We start from the raw sequence: 24,265 nt of genomic DNA, 5'->3' as shown, positions 1-24,265 counted from the left end.
TAGTTACATTTTAAAAATGTGGCATACAATAGCATAAAAAGCCTTTTTAAATGAACAATGGTCCATGTTTAATACAAATGTACATGAAACTTAATGAAACATGTTTAGTGAATGTATTTAAATATTTAAGAGAGCATTAATTTAGTTCTATACATACATAGTTCCCAATCCCATATACATATTTTTTGTAATGTCACAAGTAATAATCTCAGGGTTTACTGGATTTTACATGATTATTTTTGTATTGGTGGTGGAATAGCCTTCAAATAAGCATTGCCATGCGTTTATCTTTCTTCTTCTCACCGATTCCTGATGGTTAGAGGACAGTTACTTGAGTCGTCCCCTGTCGTTTCAAGGAATAGTAAAACGGAGAGCGCGGCAAGTATAAACGCCTCGACCGTTTGGAGCGGTGCGCGCGCTGTCTGTGGAGACTCGACTCCACAGACAGCGCGCGCACCGCTCTTGACCCGCTCGCAACCAGAATCGTCGTCATGGTGGCGCGCGTTGTTTAGAGCAGATATAGGTGGATAAACAAGGCTTCCGTCTCCTCGCGGGTTTAGATACACTGAAATACGTCCGCACCGCAGAAATGTTGCTTCAGACAAGCACGTGAAGGTCGCGGTTTCTGTTTGCGTCATCACAACATTTCGCCCGTATTGTTTCGGTGATAAAAGTCTTTCGGCCGAAAACCGAAAATGCACTTTTGGGCCATTTTCGGCCGAAAATTTTCGGCGGCCGAATATTCGGTGCATCCCTAAAACAAATCAGAATAATTTGTGATAAATAACTATTCACAATATTTTGAAGTATTCACGATTGCAATATCATGCATGTTCATTATCATTATATATCGTATTACCATATACCAGCACATCTGTCTGTCTATCTTGTTAGATCTCTCCCACTGACACTCATTACGGGACATAGCAGAGCTGGCATCATAATTCATTCATTTACCGTCTCCCATCTGTCTTTCTGCAGAGATAACTACACCCTTCAGATCAATCCAAACTCCGGGCTGTGCAATGAGGATCACCTCTCATACTTCAAGTTCATTGGTCGGGTGGCTGGAATGGCTGTGTATCACGGCAAGCTGTTGGATGGTACGTAAGAGCTTCAAGTGCCCATCAGAATCCTTTTCATGTGATGTTTTGGTTATACTTTATTTTAAGGTGTCTTTGTTACACTGTAATTATACATTTAAGTATGGAGTAATGTTAAGCATCTAAATGTACTTCCTATAGGGTTAGGATTAGGGTTTGGGTTGCATGTACTGTAATTATGCATAATTTGTATTAGTTATTATTATATTAACTACATGTACCATATGCAACAATGACACTGTAAAATAGTGTTACCAATGTTTTCTTTCTTTTTATTCTTCACTTTTGATAACTATCATGGTATCAGCTATTTTTTGTGGGTTTAGTTTGATTCTTTCCCCAGTTGAAAACTGAAATGTGTTGTTCTTGTTTGTTTTCCAGGTTTCTTTATTCGACCGTTCTATAAAATGATGCTGGGCAAACAGATCACCCTGAATGATATGGAGTCAGTGGTGCGTTAACACACATGTACACCAATTTTAAGAGAGAACCCATAGCGGCACAATGCAAAAGCTTTATAAAACAGATTTGTCATTGAAAATGTTGGCTAACACTTTATTTGGTAACACTTTATTTTAAGGTGCAACTAATCCTAAACTAAACCTAATCTAATTTAGCCCCTACCTTAGTAAGTACATGTAGTTTTTTTTTTTACTCAATACTTGGAGAACAATGTTGCAGTCACCTTAAAATAAAGTGTAACCTTTATTACAGTGTAATTATACATTTAAATACTGAGTAATATTAATAATAGTAATTGTTTAAAGAGAATAATGGGGTTACGCTTTATTTTTTAAGTGTCCTTGTTAGTTTAAATGTACATTTAAGGTCTGCGTAATATTAATTACCTACATGTACAGTACTTACTATAGGGTTGGGGCTAGATTAGATTAGGTTTGATTTAGGATTAATTGCATGTAATTATGCATTATTGCTTTAGTAACTACATGTAATGTGTAACAGACACTGTAAAATAATATTTTTTAATACTACTGAACAATATTACATGTACTGCTTATAGGGTTAGAATTAGGGTTTGGGTTAGTTGGGTTATTATGCACAATTTATATTTAATACAGTTACCAAATAGTGTTTAGAGGCCTTAATTACAATATTAGTAATATGAATACAGTATATATACTTTTTTCTCATGATTTATGTTCATGTACACTATGTAGGACAGTGAATACTACAACTCTTTAAAGTGGATTCTGGAAAACGACCCCACAGAATTGGATTTGCGGTTCTGTATTGATGAGGACAACTTTGGACAGGTAAATGTGTTTATTTTAGCTTTCATTTCATTTCAGTCATATATGTAATTGTACTATTTTTTGTCAGTGTTTTTTTTAATATATATTTGTTTATACATTTTTTATATTTATTTATAGACATATCAGGTGGATTTGAAGCCAAGCGGATCAGACATGGTTGTAACCAATGACAACAAAAAAGAATACATCGAGTGAGTTGCTTTTTTGCCCTGTATGTAAAATCTTACAAATGACTTCTTATACTAACAATGTCTTTTCTTTTGGCTCTGCACAGCCTGGTAATTCAGTGGCGGTTTGTGAACAGAGTGCAGAAACAGATGAACGCCTTTTTGGAAGTACGTGATCAAATTCCTTGCACAGTCAAAAGTTATCTGTAATTTCAAGTAATGCCACTAGGTGGTAGCAGAAGTTACATTATTCATAATACTTGCATACCAACGTGCTATAATGACATGCAATGGTTTGATCATGTTTCTCATATCCGTTTCACAGGGATTCACCGAGCTCATTCCCATCGACTTGATAAAGATTTTTGACGAAAATGAACTGGAGGTAACAACTTCCCACATACCCATTACTCAGTGTCTGCCGTTGTCATGGAGACTGGCTTCCAAGGCTTCCGTAGAATAATACACTTCATAAAAGAGACAAATTCTTGTTTTTTTGAATGAACCAGCTCTTCTCACATGAGCACAGGATAATGTGTCCAATGTCCAGGCTGTTGTGTGCATAGTGGGGTAAAGCTGAATGTATGCCCGTCATAGTGGCAAATAATAAAAAAAAACTAATAAAGACAGGCGTTGCATTATATACCATGGTATAAATGTGTCAGCCAGTAGAGGTTCTGCTGCTTTACTCTTTGGCTTTCCTCTGCGTGATTTGACAAATGTGAAGCTGTTTTTGTACTAATGCCTGATTTATATTTTATGAATATTATTTCTAATTCCAAATAAATAAAATAAACAAATAAGATAAAGTACTTATATTTTGTATAGTCAAAAAAAATCTCTATATATCATTATCTAGAGGATAATAAAGGTAAAGATGTGGGTTGGTGTTTGTTAGTTTGTTTAATGTGCGGTGTTGTCTGTCTCCAGCTGCTGATGTGTGGTCTGGGAGACGTGGATGTCAATGATTGGAGGCAGCACACGGTTTATAAGAACGGCTACTGTCCTAATCACCCTGTGATCCAGTGGTTCTGGAAGGTATGTAGAACAAACTGGCTCTGTGTGTGCAATATAAGTTTGGTTACACCTACTTGTAATTCTTTATTATTACTATTTCTACATTTTAAACAATTTTAAAGACATCTGAACTATGAAAGAAGACAAATGTAGTCACCAAGGTTATTATAGTTTTGCATTTTTCATTAGTTTTTATTTTTATTTCGTTTTGAATTTTTGTTTTCAAATTCAGTTTAGTTTTAATTAGTTTTAAAAGTGGGTTTACTAGTTTAGTTTAGTTTCTATTTTTTGAAAATGCTTAGTTTTAGTTTAGTTTTTATTAGTTTTAGTGTTAGTTTTAGTTTTTTTTTTGTAATTTGGGTTATTTGTCAGGGGCAAGGTTGAAAAAGGTCAGAAAAAGAATTGTGTAATAATAACTCAACACAAACATACATTTTTAGAAATATCTATTCAACATTAAAACCAAATGTATAGCCTACAATGTGAAATTCCTTTACTGTACCAACAATCAACATATTTTCTATATAAAAATCCCACAGCTTTACAATTTCGGTTACACTTTATTTCGATCACTTTAGACATTCAACTAATTATAAGTAACTTTTCAACTACATTTCAAGCAACTCTCATTAGAGTATTAGTATATTATAGTAGACTGTCAGTAGACTGTTAGATTATGGTTATTGTTAGGATTTGGGTTAGGAGAATAAGTTTACTTGTAGTAGACAAGTTACTTATAGTCAGTTGAATGTCTAAAGTGGACTATCGAAATAAAGTGTTACCGAGTAGAATAATGACATAACATTATTTAATATTTGAATCACAGCTTATAGAGTTTTGACATCGACAACCCAGCAGCATTTTACCTCAAAATTGCGACTAAGTCAGTTAACTTTTTCTAACGAAGGCTCAATCGCTTCTCGGGTCGACATTAACACACTGACAGAATTGTATTAAGAATTTATAATATTTGTACACCACCTTTTAATGTGTGATTGTGTAAAGATGTTCATGATGAGATACCAACCTTTCACGAACTTGCTTTCAACATTGATTGAACCCTCGTTGGCTCGTTTTCACGGAGACGCGGTGTGTACTGCATGGAGGGGGAGTGGCTGTGTGTGTAGGTGTGTGTGTGCGCGCGCGTGCATGTGAGAGAGATGGAGGGAGAGCGTTACAGGGAAATGAAATGCAGTTGAACAAATACACTGCGTGTTTTAAATAACGTTAAAATTAACGGCATTGACAAAGACGAAAACTAAGGACATTTGCTCTATAATTTTATTTTATTTTAGTTAGTTTTGCAAACAGACATTACAGTTTTAGTTAGTTATAGTTTTTTTGTAATGGCTCGTTTTTATTTTTATTTCAGTTAACGACAATGTTTTTTCCCATCTAGTTTTCGTTTTTTCGTTAGTTTTCGTTAACGATTATAACCTTGGTAGTCACTGAAAAATGTTTAACAAATTAAAACGAACTTGTATTTCATCTTCAAAGTACACTATTTAACTATATTTTACTATACACTTTTACTTTATTTCAAATTCCTCAGCCATCTCCATCTCTGAAAAGCCAAGCCAATGTTGATAGTTGTTTTATTACGAGCTCTGTCGCGAGCTCTTTTTGCCAGCATACTCTTCTGTTTGGCCTTTATTAAACGGGTGATTCTGTTTGGCCTTTATTAAACGGGTGATTCCCTGTTTTTCCCTGGTGATTTACTCCATGTCAACCCTTCTCGCTCGTTGTGACAACTTATCTTCATACATCAGAGTAGCTGGAGCAACTTTTCTGTATTACCAATCGATATGACTAGTGACGTGCGCAATTTCCAGTGAAAACAATCCTGACTGGTATAAAATATACACACTCACAATAGGCTTACCATAGAGAATCGGGGTAAGACAAAAACACGTTTTGGAAAAGGATTAATAATGTAGTGATTGAATTATGAACAAAACAAGTTACATAGTGTGCCTTTAAATTAAAGAAGTGTATCCTGGGATGCCTTTTAATCAGTATTGAAGGAGTTCTGACACTTGTTGGCTGCTCAAACTAATGCATACTTTTTTTTTTAATAATAAGTATAAAAATATTTAGGCATGAATGCATATTTTCTTCTAAATTAATTTCAGGCATTTAAACACAGTCCTTTAGATCAAAAGATTTCAAAAATAACGAAAAAGTCAAGTGTGTCAACTTTTGTGTGCATGAGTGTTTGTGACCCCATGCCAAGTACACCGCAGGGCAGTTACCGATCAAAGTCTGTTTGATGTGAGGCTCATCGAGTGTTTGCTCTGATGAAAGAGTCATTATGAACTTCTTATCAGCAGTCTGGAGCCAGACTTGCTCTTTCTACATTCTTTTTATCTAAATGTTATTTCAATTTATTTCAGTTGCAGTTGCTCAGCTGGCAAACAAATAAACACTAAATACTATTTGCAAAGGCAAAACATAAAAAAAATTGTACAAAGATTGTTTTATATATTTAGATATAAAATGTTTTGGGGTAATGTGATTTATTTTTAACCCTCTGAAGTCCGCACCAAGAAAAAAAACACACTCAATCTATTTTTTTTTTCAACACATCCCATAATTTTTAAAATATCAGTCTCTACCAAATGGTTGAGATGTCAATTAATGGTAATAAATGGTACCGGAATTCATACACATACTTTGCCATACTTTTTCATTGCCCATCATAATTCATGATCAAAACCTTCCTTTTCTAGTCTTGACAAAAACACATTGTCAGAAAGGTCTCAAGGTTCCATATTTTGTAACAGAAGTGATATGTGGACTGAAATGTATTAATTTGTTACAGCAGAATGCATACAATTAAATTCAATGGAATTTATGTCATTTTTGGTATTACGCCTAAACAAAATCTCATGGGAACTTGAATTTTTGTGATATCAACTTCAAATTTGGAACACAACTTGGTTGGATATATGGCGTTGATTTTATAGCAATTTTATAGGAAAAAATATTTTACATAAAAGAAAAAATATTTAGTTCAGTATATTTGATTTAATGTAAATTTAAAACTTCCATAACTTTTTCTTACTTTTTAAAAAAAAAATTATGTGGTTTTACTTCAGCAATTTTCTGCTGAGTGAGTGCATTCTAATGTTCATTCACAAAAAGGGGACAGTTAACCGTTATGTGCCAAATCAACCGTTTGGTTAAGTATATTTTTAAAAATTTTTCAAAAACATGCTCAAGTTTTTTCATAGCACCAAGATAACATCATTTTGACAAAAATTATGCTTAGCTTGCAAAATTTCACCAAAAACAGTTCACCTCAACCAGATGATAGAGATGGTTCAATCAGTTTGAGTTAAGTAAGTTACAGTAGGTACTTAACACTAAAAAAGCTTTAAGTGGAGTTTTTATTTTCCACTGATGCTTATTTAAATGAAAAAATTAGGATATTTATTTTTTTTAAAAACAAACGTTGAAACAACCGTGTAGGAGAACCACTGTTGAATGCGTAAGACCTCTTTTCAATGCCCCTAGCATAAACAGATAATTGTTATTGGCTCTCTATCTCCACTCAGGCTGTTTTGTTAATGGATGCTGAAAAGAGGATCAGACTTTTGCAGTTTGTCACCGGGACATCCAGAGTGCCAATGAACGGCTTTGCTGAACTCTACGGTAAATGATTTATATATGTAGATGTTATAACTTAACACATAACATATAACATAAAACATACAACAGGTAATATATCATAACATAACATAACTAATAAATGAATATAGTATAATATTAAAACAATATTTCAGAAAATGTCACTGGTGTTGAAGTAGTATTGTAGTATAATTTATCTTGACAGTTTAATGAATACAGCTACTTAGCATTGCCCTTTGAGACTTATAGAATAGCTCCTTCCCTGATTGGTCCTTGATGAGTCATGTGATCTTTCACAGGTTCTAATGGGCCGCAGTTGTTTACTATCGAGCAGTGGGGGACACCTGAAAAGCTCCCTCGTGCTCACACCTGGTAAGACTTTGAGGGATTTGACCATGTTATATAATAAAGAACATCAATATATATATATATATATATTCCCTTCGTTTCCATTTCGTAAAACAAACACATTTTGGTGATATTCTGAAATGGCAGAACTCTGTTCTGGTTTCATTCATTTGTTTGATTGATACATTTTCTTCCCGCTCAGCTTTAATCGTCTGGACCTCCCGACGTACGAGTCGTTTGAAGACCTGCGAGAGAAGCTTCTGATGGCGGTGGAGAACGCCCAAGGCTTTGAAGGCGTCGACTAAAGAATTCACGCCAATGCAACCGACGAGCAAAGACATGTACAACACGCACACATCTATACTCACATATACACACTCTCGAGTTGCCATTGTACAGCCAGAACTCAGCGGTCGCATGTATGTGTGTGTGATGTCAGCACACGGTATATGCATGTATCTGTCTTGCTGGAACGACATTGGCTATGAACGAGTTTTGACGCCAAACAGCCCCACAAATCATGTTCTCTCCCAACACGTTTGATTTTTAAATCCAGCTCTGAGGCCATGGCGACTTTTATATTGACAGTAAGCGAAACCTCAGTATTTGAAGGCCTCAGTGGGTGTGGCCTCAGAGTGGGTGTGGCCTTGAACCAACATAAAAACCACCGCAATCAATCCCATTTTTGCATTAACATAATAAAAGTTCAGTGAAGAGGCAGCAATGGACTCTGTTATCAGGTCTTAACACCAGATTACCTTAGGAAACACAGCCAGGATGAAGGGCGCACCCTCATCCTCCCTTATCCGGCAAAGTGCGCCAAGTGTCCCCTTCCTTCGTCGAGGATTATTTTTTATCTTCTTTTGCAACGCCAAGAAGCAACGAGATGTTGATAATTGTTTTTAATAGTTTATTATTATCGCTGTTATTATGATACTGTTGTCATTCTTACCGAGTAAACGGATATTGGTACCAACAATGTGGTTTACTATTTTAAACAACGTTATTGAAAATGCATCGATTGCCTGGCTATATCCATATCATCGTGGGTAAAAGAAAAAACACACAAAAAAAAAAAAACATGATTATTGTATTGCTATGAAAACTGGCATGAACATGTATCTTGTGTTTCAATATGATTACGTAGTAATTATAAAGCTATTCTCCTTCTTGGTTGAGAGCAAAGATTGAAAAAATCGTTACGGACATGCGTTGGACATGTAAACGAGCGTGTCACAGAGGGTTTTCTTCAATTGTAATAAGTATTGTTCTTATCTTAATTATGATTAAACCTGTTCATAATGCTGTAAATGAGTTTGTTTTTGGGAAAGACGCGGTTGGACTCTTTTACTGTACGTGTTAAATCTGTTGGAAGTATTAAAGAGCGACACGGAGTGTAGCTATCTTAAAAGCGCTGTGATTCAACACTGCAAGTCTCGTAGACTTTCAGGACGTAAAGGTTTCTTTCTTTCTGTCTTTCTTTCATTCCATCTTGTTTCTTCTAACACCACTGTACCTATAAGGGCACTTTATTGATCACACACTTGGGTCATGTCACCTCTTTTAATTTTTTTTTTTTTTTTGTGAACTTGAATGTGATTATCTATTTTTTTTTTTTTTAAAGCACTCAGTTACTTGGTGCAATATCTATTGTTTATAATCGGCCTGCTGCTAACATATCAGATGACAGCTCTTCCCTACCGCTGGCTGATCTGGAGTCAGCCTGACTCTGACGTCTGGATCAGCTCTGTAGGAACGAGCTCCACTTGGAGTAAGACTTCAGACTTTTTCCATTTTCTTTTCTTTTTTCTGGACGCCTCCCCACTCACACTTTTCAGGCCGCTGTGGGTCTGTAGGTTTGTGATAACATTATGATTATTGTTATTGTTATAAATTACCCTTCCTCTTTTGTAGGGGCAGTTCTTTTTTTATTGATGAGGAACATTTACTGTCTGGTTCCTGCTCACCATGAGACTTTGCAATTCGTATAACTTCATTCAAAATAAACTGATCAATGGAATTCAGGTGTGTTGTCGTTTTATCCAGATAATCTCAAAATGTTTTGGCATAAATGCAAAAACTAAAATAGAAAATCTTGTGTGTCAAATGGTTTTGGATTTTACGGAGGCCCTAAAGGGACACGGTGATAAAAAAAAAAAAAATTGTCAATGCTTTTGTCCCCTGAGAAACTTTTCCCTCACGAAACTTTTGAATTCCCCCAAGAAACTTTGCATTCACTCGAGAAACATTTGCGTTCTCTGGAAAAATGTTTTTGAAAGCAAATGTTTTGTGAGCAAAAGCATTGAAAATCGATTTTTTTTTTCCCCTTCAGGGGCTCTGTAGTATGTCTTCACATTGATTTCATGGTAAATGTTATAAACTATAATGCATGGTATTTCTACCTCTCTAACTGTAATGTGGCTTGTAAATTCCCCTACGTGTCTATTCCACGTTTCATTTTAAGCTGAAGGTTGAGATAAACTGAGCTCTGTCATTTACTGGATTGTCTGAAATCGAAGATAATATTGTGGGCTTTTTTTTTTTCTCTTTTTACAGCTGCAGAAGCAATGTTAATGTTCTGTTGATTTGACCTGTTTCAAAGGTGCAGGCACTGCTAACCCGGGTCAAATCTGGCAGCCATTCAGTCTTTTAATCTAGTTCAAGGCTGTTTCCACTTCTCTGATTTTCTACTACTATGCTTAACATTACATGCCTGTATAATTTATGAAATAATTTAATTATACATGCATATACAATAAATAAATGTGTATATATAAATATATATAAATGATTTTATTAATTTGTATAATTCCAGAGTATAAATATAATATAATTGATATATATATATATATATATATATATATACACATATATACAGTAGGTGGACAACCAGAATGCCACTTACCGCCGTGGCAAGTGTTGCGGTAAATCCACCGCGGCAAAAATAAACCAGCCGAATTTTAAAAATCAGTCGCGAAATGACCACCAGGTGGCGCAAAGGGACATTTAGCGAAAGCAAAACGTAATTATATAAAAGTAGCCTACATTTTAAATAGAATATGGCTTTAAATATAATATAAACATTTATAGCAGAACATATTATTAATCAAAAGTTTAAAAAAGGCCTATCTCGCAGTCAGTGAAAGTAAATTGGGTGCTTTCAATGACTCCAATGAGGAATGAGAAGACTGAAGACCCGACCGCTTCTCTCTCGCTTGCACACACTGACTGCTTAACAACCGAACTTCTGGGCTTTTCTCAGTGAGAAAAGTTGTGGTCGAGTGGTAAAACTTAGGTTCGATTATTTTGATGACACTGTTTCAAATCCCGAATAAACATGGTATTAAAATTACCCTGCATTTACATTTTACATGGAACAAATCTCTTCCAACAGATTGACTGAATTTACATCTTCAAAAGAAGTTAAGTTAAAAAAATAAATAAATACATAAATAAAACTTAATGGGGTTCCATGTAGATTTTTTTTTTTTAAACATAACCAAGCTAAGCAAGTTGCCGGTGGGGTATTTCCCCCTCCAGTAATCAATGCTATAGCCTAAATAGACAATATTAAATAGGCTATGTATATATTAAAATATGCAACACACACGTTTGAACAACAAATAATAAAACTTCTGATCAGAGAAACTTTTTTTTTGCACCGAAAAAGTCGACAGCGGTACCCCTTGTCGGTTTTTTCTTGTCGAAATTTTGAGTTTCTCTGATCTTGAAACTCTGGATTCTGATAGGGGGCCATGAGACTTAGACCTGAGTGCAAAAATGGAGGCTCTAGACCCTTCCAGACCTGAGATATTGAGATATTTGTCATGGCATAAATGCTACGTGGGATCTCAATATCTCAGCTCTGCAGTGGTGGAGGAAGTACTGAATCTTAGTACTTAAGTTAAAGTACAAATAACCATATAAGTATTTACTTTAGTAAAAGTAGAAGTAACACAATGACTTGACGACCATACTTAAGTAAAAAGTAAAAAGTACTTTATTTTAAATGTACTTTAAGTATTAAAAGTAAAAGTACTTGCATAACAATTTATTATCTTAATGTCTATTTTCTAATGATTAATAAAACATTTAATTCTAACTCATTCAACCTAATAGCCTACTCATAATGATGTTCAATAATGATGGAAAAAAATGTCACCATTTCTGAAACAAGCTTGCAATTAGGCAATATCATGCTTATCCTTACTATATGTTAATAACTATGTTTGGCAGTAAACACGATTCATTTATGGTGTAATTCTGAACCTCTTGGCTTGCCATAATCCTAAACAAACCAAACATATATTACACACGGTGCGTTTCCTATGCACGTAAAAACAAATTTTCGCGTATGAGTTGCATGATAAACACACTGCGTGCGAGACGCATTTAGTGTGACCGGGTTGATATACTGTATCTATGGCAACCAAACGTCACTGGTGAGACAAACATGCAACGAACGGACGGTCAGATGACGTTTTGGCAGGGGAAAAACTGATCAGAAAATGTAACGAAAATGTAACAGAAGTTGTAGAAATGTAGTGGAGTAGAAAGTATAATAATTGCTGCAAAATGTAACGAAGTAAAAGTAAAAAGTATGCACTATTTATTGTACATAAGTAAAGATACGTGAAAAATGTACTTAAGTAAAGTAACGAAGTATTTGTACTTCGTTACATTCCACCACTGCAGCTCTGGAAGGGTCTAGAGCCTCCATTTTTGCACTCAGCTCTAAGTCTCATGGCCCTCTATCAGAATCCAGATTTCAAGAAGATCAGAGTAACCCAAAATTTCGACCCAAAAAAACCCTCCCAAAAAACGACAGTGGTACCCCTTTCGTTAAATTGTTTTTTGTGTGAAAAAATAAGTTTCTCCAATCTTCTTGAAACTCTGGATTCTGATAGAGGGCCAGGAGACTTAGACCTGAGTGCAAAAATCAAGGCTCTAGACCCTTACAGAGCTGAGATGTGGAGATATTTATAATGTTTTTGCACTCAGGTCTAAGACTCATGGCCCTCTATCAGAATCCAGAGTTTCAAGAAGATCAGAGCAACTCAAAATTTCGACCCTAAAAAAAAACGACAGTGGTACCCCTTTCGTTTTTTTGTTTTTTGTTTTTTTTTTGTGCGAAAAAATAAGTTTCTCCAATCCTCTTGAAACTCTGGAGTCTGCTAGAGGGCCTTTAGACTTAGATCTGAGTGCAAAAATGGAGGCTCTAGACCCTTCCAGACCTGAGATATTGAGATATTTATAATGGCATAAATGCTATGTGGGATCTCGATATCTCAGCTCTGGAAGAGTCTAGAGCCTCCATTTTTGCACTCAGATCTAAGTCTCACAGCCCTCTATCATAATCCAGAGTTTTGAGAAGATTGGAGAAACTTCATTTTTCGGCCGAAAATGAAAAAAAAACGAAAGGGGTAACACTGTCGTTTTTTTTTTTTGGGTCGAAATTTTGAATTTCGATATCTCAGCTCTGGAAGGGTCTAGAGCCTCCATTTTTGCAATCAGGTCAAAGTTTTGTGGCCGTCTATCATAATCCAGAGTTTTGAGAAGATTGGAGAAACTTAATTTTTCGCCCGAAAATGAAAAAAAACGAAAGGGTCGTTTTTTCACTGTCGTTTTTTTTTTCGGGTCCCAATTTTGAATTTCGATATCTCAGCTCTGGAAGGGTCTAGAGCCTCCATTTTTGCACTCGGGTCAAAGTTTTGTGGCCCTCTATCATAATCCAGAGTTTTGAGAAGATTGGAGAAACTTCATTTTTCGCCCGAAAATGAAAAAAAAAACGAAACGGGTAACACTGTCGTTTTTTTTTGGGGTCGAAATTTTGAATTTTGATATCTCAGCTCTGGAAGGGTCTAGATCCTCCATTTTTGCACTCAGGTCAAAGTCTCACAGCCCTCTATCATAATCCAGAGTTTTGAGAAGATTGGAGAAACTTCATTTTTCGCCCGAAAACGAAAAAAAACGAAAGGGGTAAGTAACACTGTCGTTTTTTTTTGGGTCGAAATTTTGAATTTCGATATCTCAGCTCTGGAAGGGTCTAGAGCCTCCATTTTTGCACTCAGGTCAAAGTTTCGTGGCCCTCTATCAGAATCCAGAGTTTTGAGAAGATTGGAGAAACTTAATTTTTCGCCTGAAAATGAAAAAAAAACGAAAGGGGTAACACTGTGGTTTTTTTTTGGGTCGAAATTTTAAATTTCGATATCTCAGCTCTGGAAGGGTCTAGAGCCTCCATTTTTGCACTCAGGTCAAAGTTTTGTGGCCCTCTATCATAATCCAGAGTTTTGAGAAGATTGGAGAAACTTACTTTTTCGCCCGAAAATGAAAAAAAACGAAAGGGGTAACACTGTCATTTTTTTTTTTGGGTTGAAATTTTGAATTTCGAAATCTCAGCTCTGGAAGGGTCTAAAGCCTCCATTTTTGCACTCAGGTCAAAGTTTTGTGGCCCTCTATCATAATCCAGAGTTTTGAGAAGATTGGAGAAACTTAATTTTTCGCCCGAAAATGAAAAAAAACGAAAGGGGTAACACTGTCGTTTTTTTTTTCGGGTCGAAATTTTGAATTTCGATATCTCAGCTCTGGAAGGGTCTAGAGCCTCCATTTTTGCACTCAGGTCAAAGTCTCACAGCCCTCTATCATAATCCAGAGTTTTGAGAAGATTGGAGAAACTTAATTTTTCGCCCGAAAATGAAAAAAAACGAAAGGGGTAACACTGTCGTTTTTTTTTCGGGTCGAAATTTTGAATTTCGATATCTCAGCTCTGGAAGGGTCTAGAGCCTCCATTTTTGCACTCAGGTCAAAGTCTCACAGCCCTCTATCATAATCCAGAGTTTTGAGAAGATTGGAGAAACTTAATTTTTCGCCCGAAAATGAAAAAAAAACGAAAGGGGTAACACTGTCGTTTTTTTTTGGGTCGAAATTTTGAATTTCGATATCTCAGCTCTGGAAGGGTCTAGAGCCTCCATTTTTGCACTCAGGTCAAAGTTTCGTGGCCCTCTATCAGAATCCAGAGTTTTGAGAAGATTGGAGAAACTTAATTTTTCGCCTGAAAATGAAAAAAAACGAAAGGGTCGTTTTTTCACTGTCGTTTTTTTTTTCGGGTCCCAATTTTGAATTTCGATATCTCAGCTCTGGAAGGGTCTAGAGCCTCCATTTTTGCACTCGGGTCAAAGTTTTGTGGCCCTCTATCATAATCCAGAGTTTTGAGAAGATTGGAGAAACTTCATTTTTCGCCCGAAAATGAAAAAAAAAACGAAACGGGTAACACTGTCGTTTTTTTTTGGGGTCGAAATTTTGAATTTTGATATCTCAGCTCTGGAAGGGTCTAGATCCTCCATTTTTGCACTCAGGTCAAAGTCTCACAGCCCTCTATCATAATCCAGAGTTTTGAGAAGATTGGAGAAACTTCATTTTTCGCCCGAAAACGAAAAAAAACGAAAGGGGTAAGTAACACTGTCGTTTTTTTTTGGGTCGAAATTTTGAATTTCGATATCTCAGCTCTGGAAGGGTCTAGAGCCTCCATTTTTGCACTCAGGTCAAAGTTTCGTGGCCCTCTATCAGAATCCAGAGTTTTGAGAAGATTGGAGAAACTTAATTTTTCGCCTGAAAATGAAAAAAAAAACGAAAGGGGTAACACTGTGGTTTTTTTTTGGGTCGAAATTTTAAATTTCGATATCTCAGCTCTGGAAGGGTCTAGAGCCTCCATTTTTGCACTCAGGTCAAAGTTTTGTGGCCCTCTATCATAATCCAGAGTTTTGAGAAGATTGGAGAAACTTACTTTTTCGCCCGAAAATGAAAAAAAACGAAAGGGGTAACACTGTCATTTTTTTTTTGGGTTGAAATTTTGAATTTCGAAATCTCAGCTCTGGAAGGGTCTAAAGCCTCCATTTTTGCACTCAGGTCAAAGTTTTGTGGCCCTCTATCATAATCCAGAGTTTTGAGAAGATTGGAGAAACTTAATTTTTCGCCCGAAAATGAAAAAAAACGAAAGGGGTAACACTGTCGTTTTTTTTTCGGGTCGAAATTTTGAATTTCGATATCTCAGCTCTGGAAGGGTCTAGAGCCTCCATTTTTGCACTCAGGTCAAAGTCTCACAGCCCTCTATCATAATCCAGAGTTTTGAGAAGATTGGAGAAACTTAATTTTTCGCCCGAAAATGAAAAAAAACGAAAGGGGTAACACTGTCGTTTTTTTTTCGGGTCGAAATTTTGAATTTCGATATCTCAGCTCTGGAAGGGTCTAGAGCCTCCATTTTTGCACTCAGGTCAAAGTCTCACAGCCCTCTATCATAATCCAGAGTTTTGAGAAGATTGGAGAAACTTAATTTTTCGCCCGAAAATGAAAAAAAACGAAAGGGGTAACACTGTCGTTTTTTTTTGGGTCGAAATTTTGAATTTCGATATCTCAGCTCTGGAAGGGTCTAGAGCCTCCATTTTTGCACTCAGGTCAAAGTTTCGTGGCCCTCTATCAGAATCCAGAGTTTTGAGAAGATTGGAGAAACTTAATTTTTCGCCTGAAAATGAAAAAAAAAACGAAAGGGGTAACACTGTGGTTTTTTTTTTGGGTCGAAATTTTGAATTTCGATATCTCAGCTCTGGAAGGGTCTAGAGCCTCCATTTTTGCACTCAGGTCAAAGTTTTGTGGCCCTCTATCATAATCCAGAGTTTTGAGAAGATTGGAGAAACTTAATTTTTCGCCCGAAAATGAAAAAAAAACGAAAGGGGTAACACTGTCGTTTTTTTTTCGGGTCGAAATTTTGAATTTCGATATCTCAGCTCTGGAAGGGTCTAGAGCCTCCATTTTTGCACTCAGGTCAAAGTCTCACAGCCCTCTATCATAATCCAGAGTTTTGAGAAGATTGGAGAAACTTCATTTTTCGCCCGAAAACGAAAAAAAACGAAAGGGGTAAGTAACACTGTCGTTTTTTTTTGGGTCGAAATTTTGAATTTCGATATCTCGGCTCTGGAAGGGTCTAGAGCCTCCATTTTTGCACTCAGGTCAAAGTTTCGTGGCCCTCTATCAGAATCCAGAGTTTTGAGAAGATTGGAGAAACTTAATTTTTCGCCTGAAAATGAAAAAAAAACGAAAGGGGTAACACTGTGGTTTTTTTTTTTGGGGTCGAAATTTTGAATTTTTATATCTTAGCTCTGGAAGGGTCTAGAGCCTCCATTTTTGCACTCAGGTCAAAGTTTTGTGGCCCTCTATCATAATCCAGAGTTTTGAGAAGATTGGAGAAACTTACTTTTTCGCCCGAAAATGAAAAAAAACGAAAGGGGTAACACTGTCATTTTTTTTTGGGTCGAAATTTTGAATTTCGATATCTCAGCTCTGGAAGGGTCTAAAGCCTCCATTTTTGCACTCAGGTCAAAGTTTTGTGGCCCTCTATCATAATCCAGAGTTTTGAGAAGATTGGAGACACTTAATTTTTCGCCCGAAAATGAAAAAAAAAACGAAAGGGGTAACACTGTCGTTTTTTTTTTCGGGTCGAAATTTTGAATTTCGATATCTCAGCTCTGGAAGAGTCTAGAGCCTCCATTTTTGCACTCAGGTCAAAGTCTCACAGCCCTCTATCATAATCCAGAGTTTTGAGAAGATTGGAGAAACTTAATTTTTCGCCCGAAAACGAAAAAAAAACGAAAGGGGTAACACTGTCGTTTTTTTTTTCAGGTCGAAATTTTGAATTTCGATATCTCAGCTCTGGAAGGGTCTAAAGCCTCCATTTTTGCACTCAGGTTAAATTTTCGTGGCCCTCTATCATAATCCAGAGTTTTGAGAAGATTGGAGAAACTTAATTTTTTGCCCGAAAACGAAAAAAAACGAAAGGGGTAACACTGTCGTTTTTTTTTCGGGTCGAAATTTTGAATTTCGATATCTCAGCTCTGGAAGGGTCTAGAGCCTCCATTTTTGCACTAAGGTCAAAGTTTAGTGGCCCTCTATCAGAATCCAGAGTTTTGAGAAGATTGGAGAAACTTACTTTTTCGCCCGAAAACGAAAAAAACGAAAGGGGTAACACTGTCGTTCTTTTTTTGGGTCGAAATTTTGAATTTTGATATCTCAGCTCTGGAAGGGTCTAGATCCTCCATTTTTGCACTCAGGTCAAAGTCTCACAGCCCTCTATCATAATCCAGAGTTTTGAGAAGATTGGAGAAACTTCATTTTTCGCCCGAAAATGAAAAAAAACGAAAGGGGTAACACTGTCGTTTTTTTTTGGGGGGTCGAAATTTTGAATTTCGATATCTCAGCTCTGGAAGGGTCTAGAGCCTCCATTTTTGCACTCAGGTCAAAGTTTTGTGGCCCTCTATCATAAACCAGAGTTTTGAGAAGATTGGAGAAACTTAATTTTTCGCCCGAAAATGAAAAAAAACGAAAGGGGTAACACTGTCGTTTTTTTTGGGGGGGTCGAAATTTTGAATTTCGATATCTCAGCTCTGGAAGAGTCTAGAGCCTCCATTTTTGCACTCAGGTCAAAGTCTCACAGCCCTCTATCATAATCCAGAGTTTTGAGAAGATTGGAGAAATTTAATTTTTCGCCCGAAAACGAAAAAAACGAAAGGGGTAACACTGTCGTTTTTTTTTCAGGTCGAAATTTTGAATTTCGATATCTCAGCTCTGGAAGGGTCTAGATCCTCCATTTTTGCACTCAGGTCAAAGTCTCACAGCCCTCTATCATAATCCAGAGTTTTGAGAAGATTGGAGAAACTTCATTTTTCGCCCGAAAATGAAAAAAAACGAAAGGGGTAACACTGTCGTTTTTTTTTTCGGGTCGAAATTTTGAATTTCGATATCTCAGCTCTGGAAGGGTCTAGAGCCTCCATTTTTGCACTCGGGTCAAAGTCTCACAGCCCTCTATCACAATCCAGAGTTTTGAGAAGATTGGAGAAACTTAATTTTTCGCCCGAAAATGAAAAAAAAACGAAAGGGGTAACACTGTCGTTTGTTTTTTTTGGGTCGAAATTTTGAATTTCGATATCTCAGCTCTGGAAGGGTCTAGAGCCTCCATTTTTGCACTCAGGTCAAAGTTTTGTGGCCCTCTATCATAATCCAGAGTTTTGAGAAGATTGGAGAAACTTAATTTTTCGCCCGAAAATGAAAAAAAACGAAAGGGGTAACACTGTCGTTTTTTTTTCGGGTCGAAATTTTGAATTTCGATATCTCAGCTCTGGAAGGGTCTAGAGCCTCCATTTTTGCACTCGGGTCAAAGTTTTGTGGCCCTCTATCATAATCCAGAGTTTTGAGAAGATTGGAGAAACTTAATTTTTCGCCCGAAAATGAAAAAAAACGAAAGGGGTAACACTGTCGTTTTTTTTTTCGGGTCGAAATTTTGAATTTCGATATCTCAGCTCTGGAAGAGTCTAGAGCCTCCATTTTTGCACTCAGGTCAAAGTCTCACAGCCCTCTATCATAATCCAGAGTTTTGAGAAGATTGGAGAAACTTCATTTTTCGCCCGAAAATGAAAAAAAAAACGAAAGGGGTAACACTGTCGTTTTTTTTTTGGGTCGAAATTTTGAATTTCGTTATCTCAGCTCTGGAAGGGTCTAGAGACTCCATTTTTTCACTCAGGTCAAAGTTTTGTGGCCCTCTATCATAATCCAGAGTTTTGAGAAGATTTGAGAAATTTAATTTTTCGCCCGAAAATGAAAAAAAAACGAAAGGGGTAACACTGTCGTTTTTTTTTTCGGGTCGAAATTTTGAATTTCGATATCTCAGCTCTGGAAGAGTCTAGAGCCTCCATTTTTGCACTCAGGTCAAAGTCTCACAGCCCTCTATCATAATCCAGAGTTTTGAGAAGATTGGAGAAACTTAATTTTTCGCCCGAAAATGAAAAAAAACGAAAGGGGTAACACTGTCGTTTTTTTTTTTTGGGTCGAAATTTTGAATTTCGATATCTCAGCTCTGGAAGGGTCTAGAGCCTCCATTTTTGCACTCAGGTCAAAGTTTTGTGGCCCTCTATCATAATCCAGAGTTTTGAGAAGATTGGAGAAACTTAATTTTTCGCCCGAAAATGAAAAAAAACGAAAGGGGTAACACTGTCGTTTTTTTTTTCGGGTCGAAATTTTGAATTTCGATATCTCAGCTCTGGAAGGGTCTAGAGCCTCCATTTTTGCACTCGGGTCAAAGTTTTGTGGCCCTCTATCATAATCCAGAGTTTTGAGAAGATTGGAGAAAATTAATTTTTCGCCCGAAAATGAAAAAAAACGAAAGGGGTAACACTGTCGTTTTTTTTTTTCGGGTCGAAATTTTGAATTTCGATATCTCAGCTCTGGAAGAGTCTAGAGCCTCCATTTTTGCACTCAGGTCAAAGTCTCACAGCCCTCTATCATAATCCAGAGTTTTGAGAAGATTGGAGAAACTTCATTTTTCGCCCGAAAATGAAAAAAAACGAAAGGGGTAACACTGTCGTTTTTTTTTGGGTCGAAATTTTGAATTTCGTTATCTCAGCTCTGGAAGGGTCTAGAGACTCCATTTTTGCACTCAGGTCAAAGTTTTGTGGCCCTCTATCATAATCCAGAGTTTTGAGAAGATTGGAGAAACTTCATTTTTCGCCCGAAAATGAAAAAAAACGAAAGGGGTAACACTGTCGTTTTTTTTTGGGTCGAAATTTTGAATTTCGTTATCTCAGCTCTGGAAGGGTCTAGAGCCTCCATTTTTGCACTCAGGTCAAAGTTTTGTGGCCCTCTATCATAATCCAGAGTTTTGAGAAGATTGGAGAAACTTAATTTTTTGCCCGAAAATGAAAAAAAACGAAAGGGGTAACACTGTCGTTTTTTTTTTTCGGGTCGAAATTTTGAATTTCGATATCTCAGCTCTGGAAGGGTCTAGAGCCTCCATTTTTGCACTCGGGTCAAAGTTTTGTGGCCCTCTATCATAATCCAGAGTTTTGAGAAGATTGGAGAAACTTAATTTTTCGCCCGAAAATGAAAAAAAACGAAAGGGGTAACACTGTCGTTTTTTTTTTCGGGTCGAAATTTTGAATTTCGATATCTCAGCTCTGGAAGAGTCTAGAGCCTCCATTTTTGCACTCAGGTCAAAGTCTCACAGCCCTCTATCATAATCCAGAGTTTTGAGAAGATTGGAGAAACTTCATTTTTCGCCCGAAAATGAAAAAAAACGAAAGGGGTAACACTGTCGTTTTTTTTTTTTGGGTCGAAATTTTGAATTTCGTTATCTCAGCTCTGGAAGGGTCTAGAGACTCCATTTTTTCACTCAGGTCAAAGTTTTGTGGCCCTCTATCATAATCCAGAGTTTTGAGAAGATTTGAGAAACTTTATTTTTCGCCCGAAAATGAAAAAAAACGAAAGGGGTAACACTGTCGTTTTTTTTTTCGGGTCGAAATTTTGAATTTCGATATCTCAGCTCTGGAAGGGTCTAGAGCCTCCATTTTTGCACTCGGGTCAAAGTTTTGTGGCCCTCTATCATAATCCAGAGTTTTGAGAAGATTGGAGAAACTTAATTTTTCGCCCGAAAATGAAAAAAAACGAAAGGGGCAACACTGTCGTTTTTTTTTTCGGGTCGAAATTTTGAATTTCGATATCTCAGCTCTGGAAGAGTCTAGAGCCTCCATTTTTGCACTCAGGTCAAAGTCTCACAGCCCTCTATCATAATCCAGAGTTTTGAGAAGATTGGAGAAACTTAATTTTTCGCCCGAAAATGAAAAAAAACGAAAGGGGTAACACTGTCGTTTTTTTTTTTTGGGTCGAAATTTTGAATTTCGATATCTCAGCTCTGGAAGGGTCTAGAGCCTCCATTTTTGCACTCAGGTCAAAGTTTTGTGGCCCTCTATCATAATCCAGAGTTTTGAGAAGATTGGAGAAACTTAATTTTTCGCCCGAAAATGAAAAAAAACGAAAGGGGTAACACTGTCGTTTTTTTTTTCGGGTCGAAATTTTGAATTTCGATATCTCAGCTCTGGAAGGGTCTAGAGCCTCCATTTTTGCACTCGGGTCAAAGTTTTGTGGCCCTCTATCATAATCCAGAGTTTTGAGAAGATTGGAGAAAATTAATTTTTCGCCCGAAAATGAAAAAAAACGAAAGGGGTAACACTGTCGTTTTTTTTTTTCGGGTCGAAATTTTGAATTTCGATATCTCAGCTCTGGAAGAGTCTAGAGCCTCCATTTTTGCACTCAGGTCAAAGTCTCACAGCCCTCTATCATAATCCAGAGTTTTGAGAAGATTGGAGAAACTTCATTTTTCGCCCGAAAATGAAAAAAAAACGAAAGGGGTAACACTGTCGTTTTTTTTTGGGTCGAAATTTTGAATTTCGTTATCTCAGCTCTGGAAGGGTCTAGAGACTCCATTTTTGCACTCAGGTCAAAGTTTTGTGGCCCTCTATCATAATCCAGAGTTTTGAGAAGATTGGAGAAACTTCATTTTTCGCCCGAAAATGAAAAAAAACGAAAGGGGTAACACTGTCGTTTTTTTTTTGGGTCGAAATTTTGAATTTCGTTATCTCAGCTCTGGAAGGGTCTAGAGCCTCCATTTTTGCACTCAGGTCAAAGTTTTGTGGCCCTCTATCATAATCCAGAGTTTTGAGAAGATTGGAGAAACTTAATTTTTTGCCCGAAAATGAAAAAAAACGAAAGGGGTAACACTGTCGTTTTTTTTTTTCGGGTCGAAATTTTGAATTTCGATATCTCAGCTCTGGAAGGGTCTAGAGCCTCCATTTTTGCACTCGGGTCAAAGTTTTGTGGCCCTCTATCATAATCCAGAGTTTTGAGAAGATTGGAGAAACTTAATTTTTCGCCCGAAAATGAAAAAAAACGAAAGGGGTAACACTGTCGTTTTTTTTTTCGGGTCGAAATTTTGAATTTCGATATCTCAGCTCTGGAAGGGTCTAGAGCCTCCATTTTTGCACTCGGGTCAAAGTTTTGTGGCCCTCTATCATAATCCAGAGTTTTGAGAAGATTGGAGAAACTTAATTTTTCGCCCGAAAATGAAAAAAAACGAAAGGGGCAACACTGTCGTTTTTTTTTTCGGGTCGAAATTTTGAATTTCGATATCTCAGCTCTGGAAGAGTCTAGAGCCTCCATTTTTGCACTCAGGTCAAAGTCTCACAGCCCTCTATCATAATCCAGAGTTTTGAGAAGATTGGAGAAACTTAATTTTTCGCCCGAAAATGAAAAAAAACGAAAGGGGTAACACTGTCGTTTTTTTTTTTGGGTCGAAATTTTGAATTTCGATATCTCAGCTCTGGAAGGGTCTAGAGCCTCCATTTTTGCACTCAGGTCAAAGTTTTGTGGCCCTCTATCATAATCCAGAGTTTTGAGAAGATTGGAGAAACTTAATTTTTCGCCCGAAAATGAAAAAAAACGAAAGGGGTAACACTGTCGTTTTTTTTTTCGGGTCGAAATTTTGAATTTCGATATCTCAGCTCTGGAAGGGTCTAGAGCCTCCATTTTTGCACTCGGGTCAAAGTTTTGTGGCCCTCTATCATAATCCAGAGTTTTGAGAAGATTGGAGAAAATTAATTTTTCGCCCGAAAATGAAAAAAAACGAAAGGGGTAACACTGTCGTTTTTTTTTTTCGGGTCGAAATTTTGAATTTCGATATCTCAGCTCTGGAAGAGTCTAGAGCCTCCATTTTTGCACTCAGGTCAAAGTCTCACAGCCCTCTATCATAATCCAGAGTTTTGAGAAGATTGGAGAAACTTCATTTTTCGCCCGAAAATGAAAAAAAAACGAAAGGGGTAACACTGTCGTTTTTTTTTGGGTCGAAATTTTGAATTTCGTTATCTCAGCTCTGGAAGGGTCTAGAGACTCCATTTTTGCACTCAGGTCAAAGTTTTGTGGCCCTCTATCATAATCCAGAGTTTTGAGAAGATTGGAGAAACTTCATTTTTCGCCCGAAAATGAAAAAAAACGAAAGGGGTAACACTGTCGTTTTTTTTTTGGGTCGAAATTTTGAATTTCGTTATCTCAGCTCTGGAAGGGTCTAGAGCCTCCATTTTTGCACTCAGGTCAAAGTTTTGTGGCCCTCTATCATAATCCAGAGTTTTGAGAAGATTGGAGAAACTTAATTTTTTGCCCGAAAATGAAAAAAAACGAAAGGGGTAACACTGTCGTTTTTTTTTTTCGGGTCGAAATTTTGAATTTCGATATCTCAGCTCTGGAAGGGTCTAGAGCCTCCATTTTTGCACTCGGGTCAAAGTTTTGTGGCCCTCTATCATAATCCAGAGTTTTGAGAAGATTGGAGAAACTTAATTTTTGCCCGAAAATGAAAAAAAACGAAAGGGGTAACACTGTCGTTTTTTTTTTTTGGGTCGAAATTTTGAATTTCGATATCTCAGCTCTGGAAGGGTCTAGAGCCTCCATTTTTGCACTCAGGTCAAAGTTTTGTGGCCCTCTATCATAATCCAGAGTTTTGAGAAGATTGGAGAAACTTAATTTTTCGCCCGAAAATGAAAAAAAACGAAAGGGGTAACACTGTCGTTTTTTTTTTCGGGTCGAAATTTTGAATTTCGATATCTCAGCTCTGGAAGGGTCTAGAGCCTCCATTTTTGCACTCGGGTCAAAGTTTTGTGGCCCTCTATCATAATCCAGAGTTTTGAGAAGATTGGAGAAAATTAATTTTTCGCCCGAAAATGAAAAAAAACGAAAGGGGTAACACTGTCGTTTTTTTTTTTCGGGTCGAAATTTTGAATTTCGATATCTCAGCTCTGGAAGAGTCTAGAGCCTCCATTTTTGCACTCAGGTCAAAGTCTCACAGCCCTCTATCATAATCCAG

General features: G+C 36.9%; 1 protein-coding gene across 15 annotated transcripts in view; it reads left to right on the top strand.

Moving 5' to 3' along the window:
- Positions 1–9,559, top strand: part of nedd4l (NEDD4 like E3 ubiquitin protein ligase) — a 79,744-nt gene extending 70,185 nt beyond the window's left edge. For all 15 annotated transcript variants that reach the window (XM_089123891.1, XM_039688322.2, XM_039688321.2 and 12 more), the window contains 10 exons: positions 982–1,103; positions 1,485–1,555; positions 2,282–2,377; positions 2,495–2,568; positions 2,652–2,712; positions 2,870–2,929; positions 3,475–3,582; positions 7,119–7,215; positions 7,491–7,563; positions 7,742–9,559. In XM_089123891.1, coding sequence (XP_088980017.1) covers positions 982–1,103; positions 1,485–1,555; positions 2,282–2,377; positions 2,495–2,568; positions 2,652–2,712; positions 2,870–2,929; positions 3,475–3,582; positions 7,119–7,215; positions 7,491–7,563; positions 7,742–7,844 — 865 coding nt within the window. In that variant the 3' untranslated portion in view covers positions 7,845–9,559. The remainder of the gene's footprint in view (positions 1–981; positions 1,104–1,484; positions 1,556–2,281; positions 2,378–2,494; positions 2,569–2,651; positions 2,713–2,869; positions 2,930–3,474; positions 3,583–7,118; positions 7,216–7,490; positions 7,564–7,741) is intronic.
- Positions 9,560–24,265: the final 14,706 nt, after the last annotated feature.

This window comes from Pimephales promelas, chromosome 19 (assembly GCF_988280905.1).
Source record: "Pimephales promelas chromosome 19, fPimPro1.hap1.1, whole genome shotgun sequence".
Classification (NCBI taxonomy): domain Eukaryota; kingdom Metazoa; phylum Chordata; class Actinopteri; order Cypriniformes; family Leuciscidae; genus Pimephales; species Pimephales promelas.
This window is presented reverse-complemented; position numbering and strand designations above follow the sequence as displayed.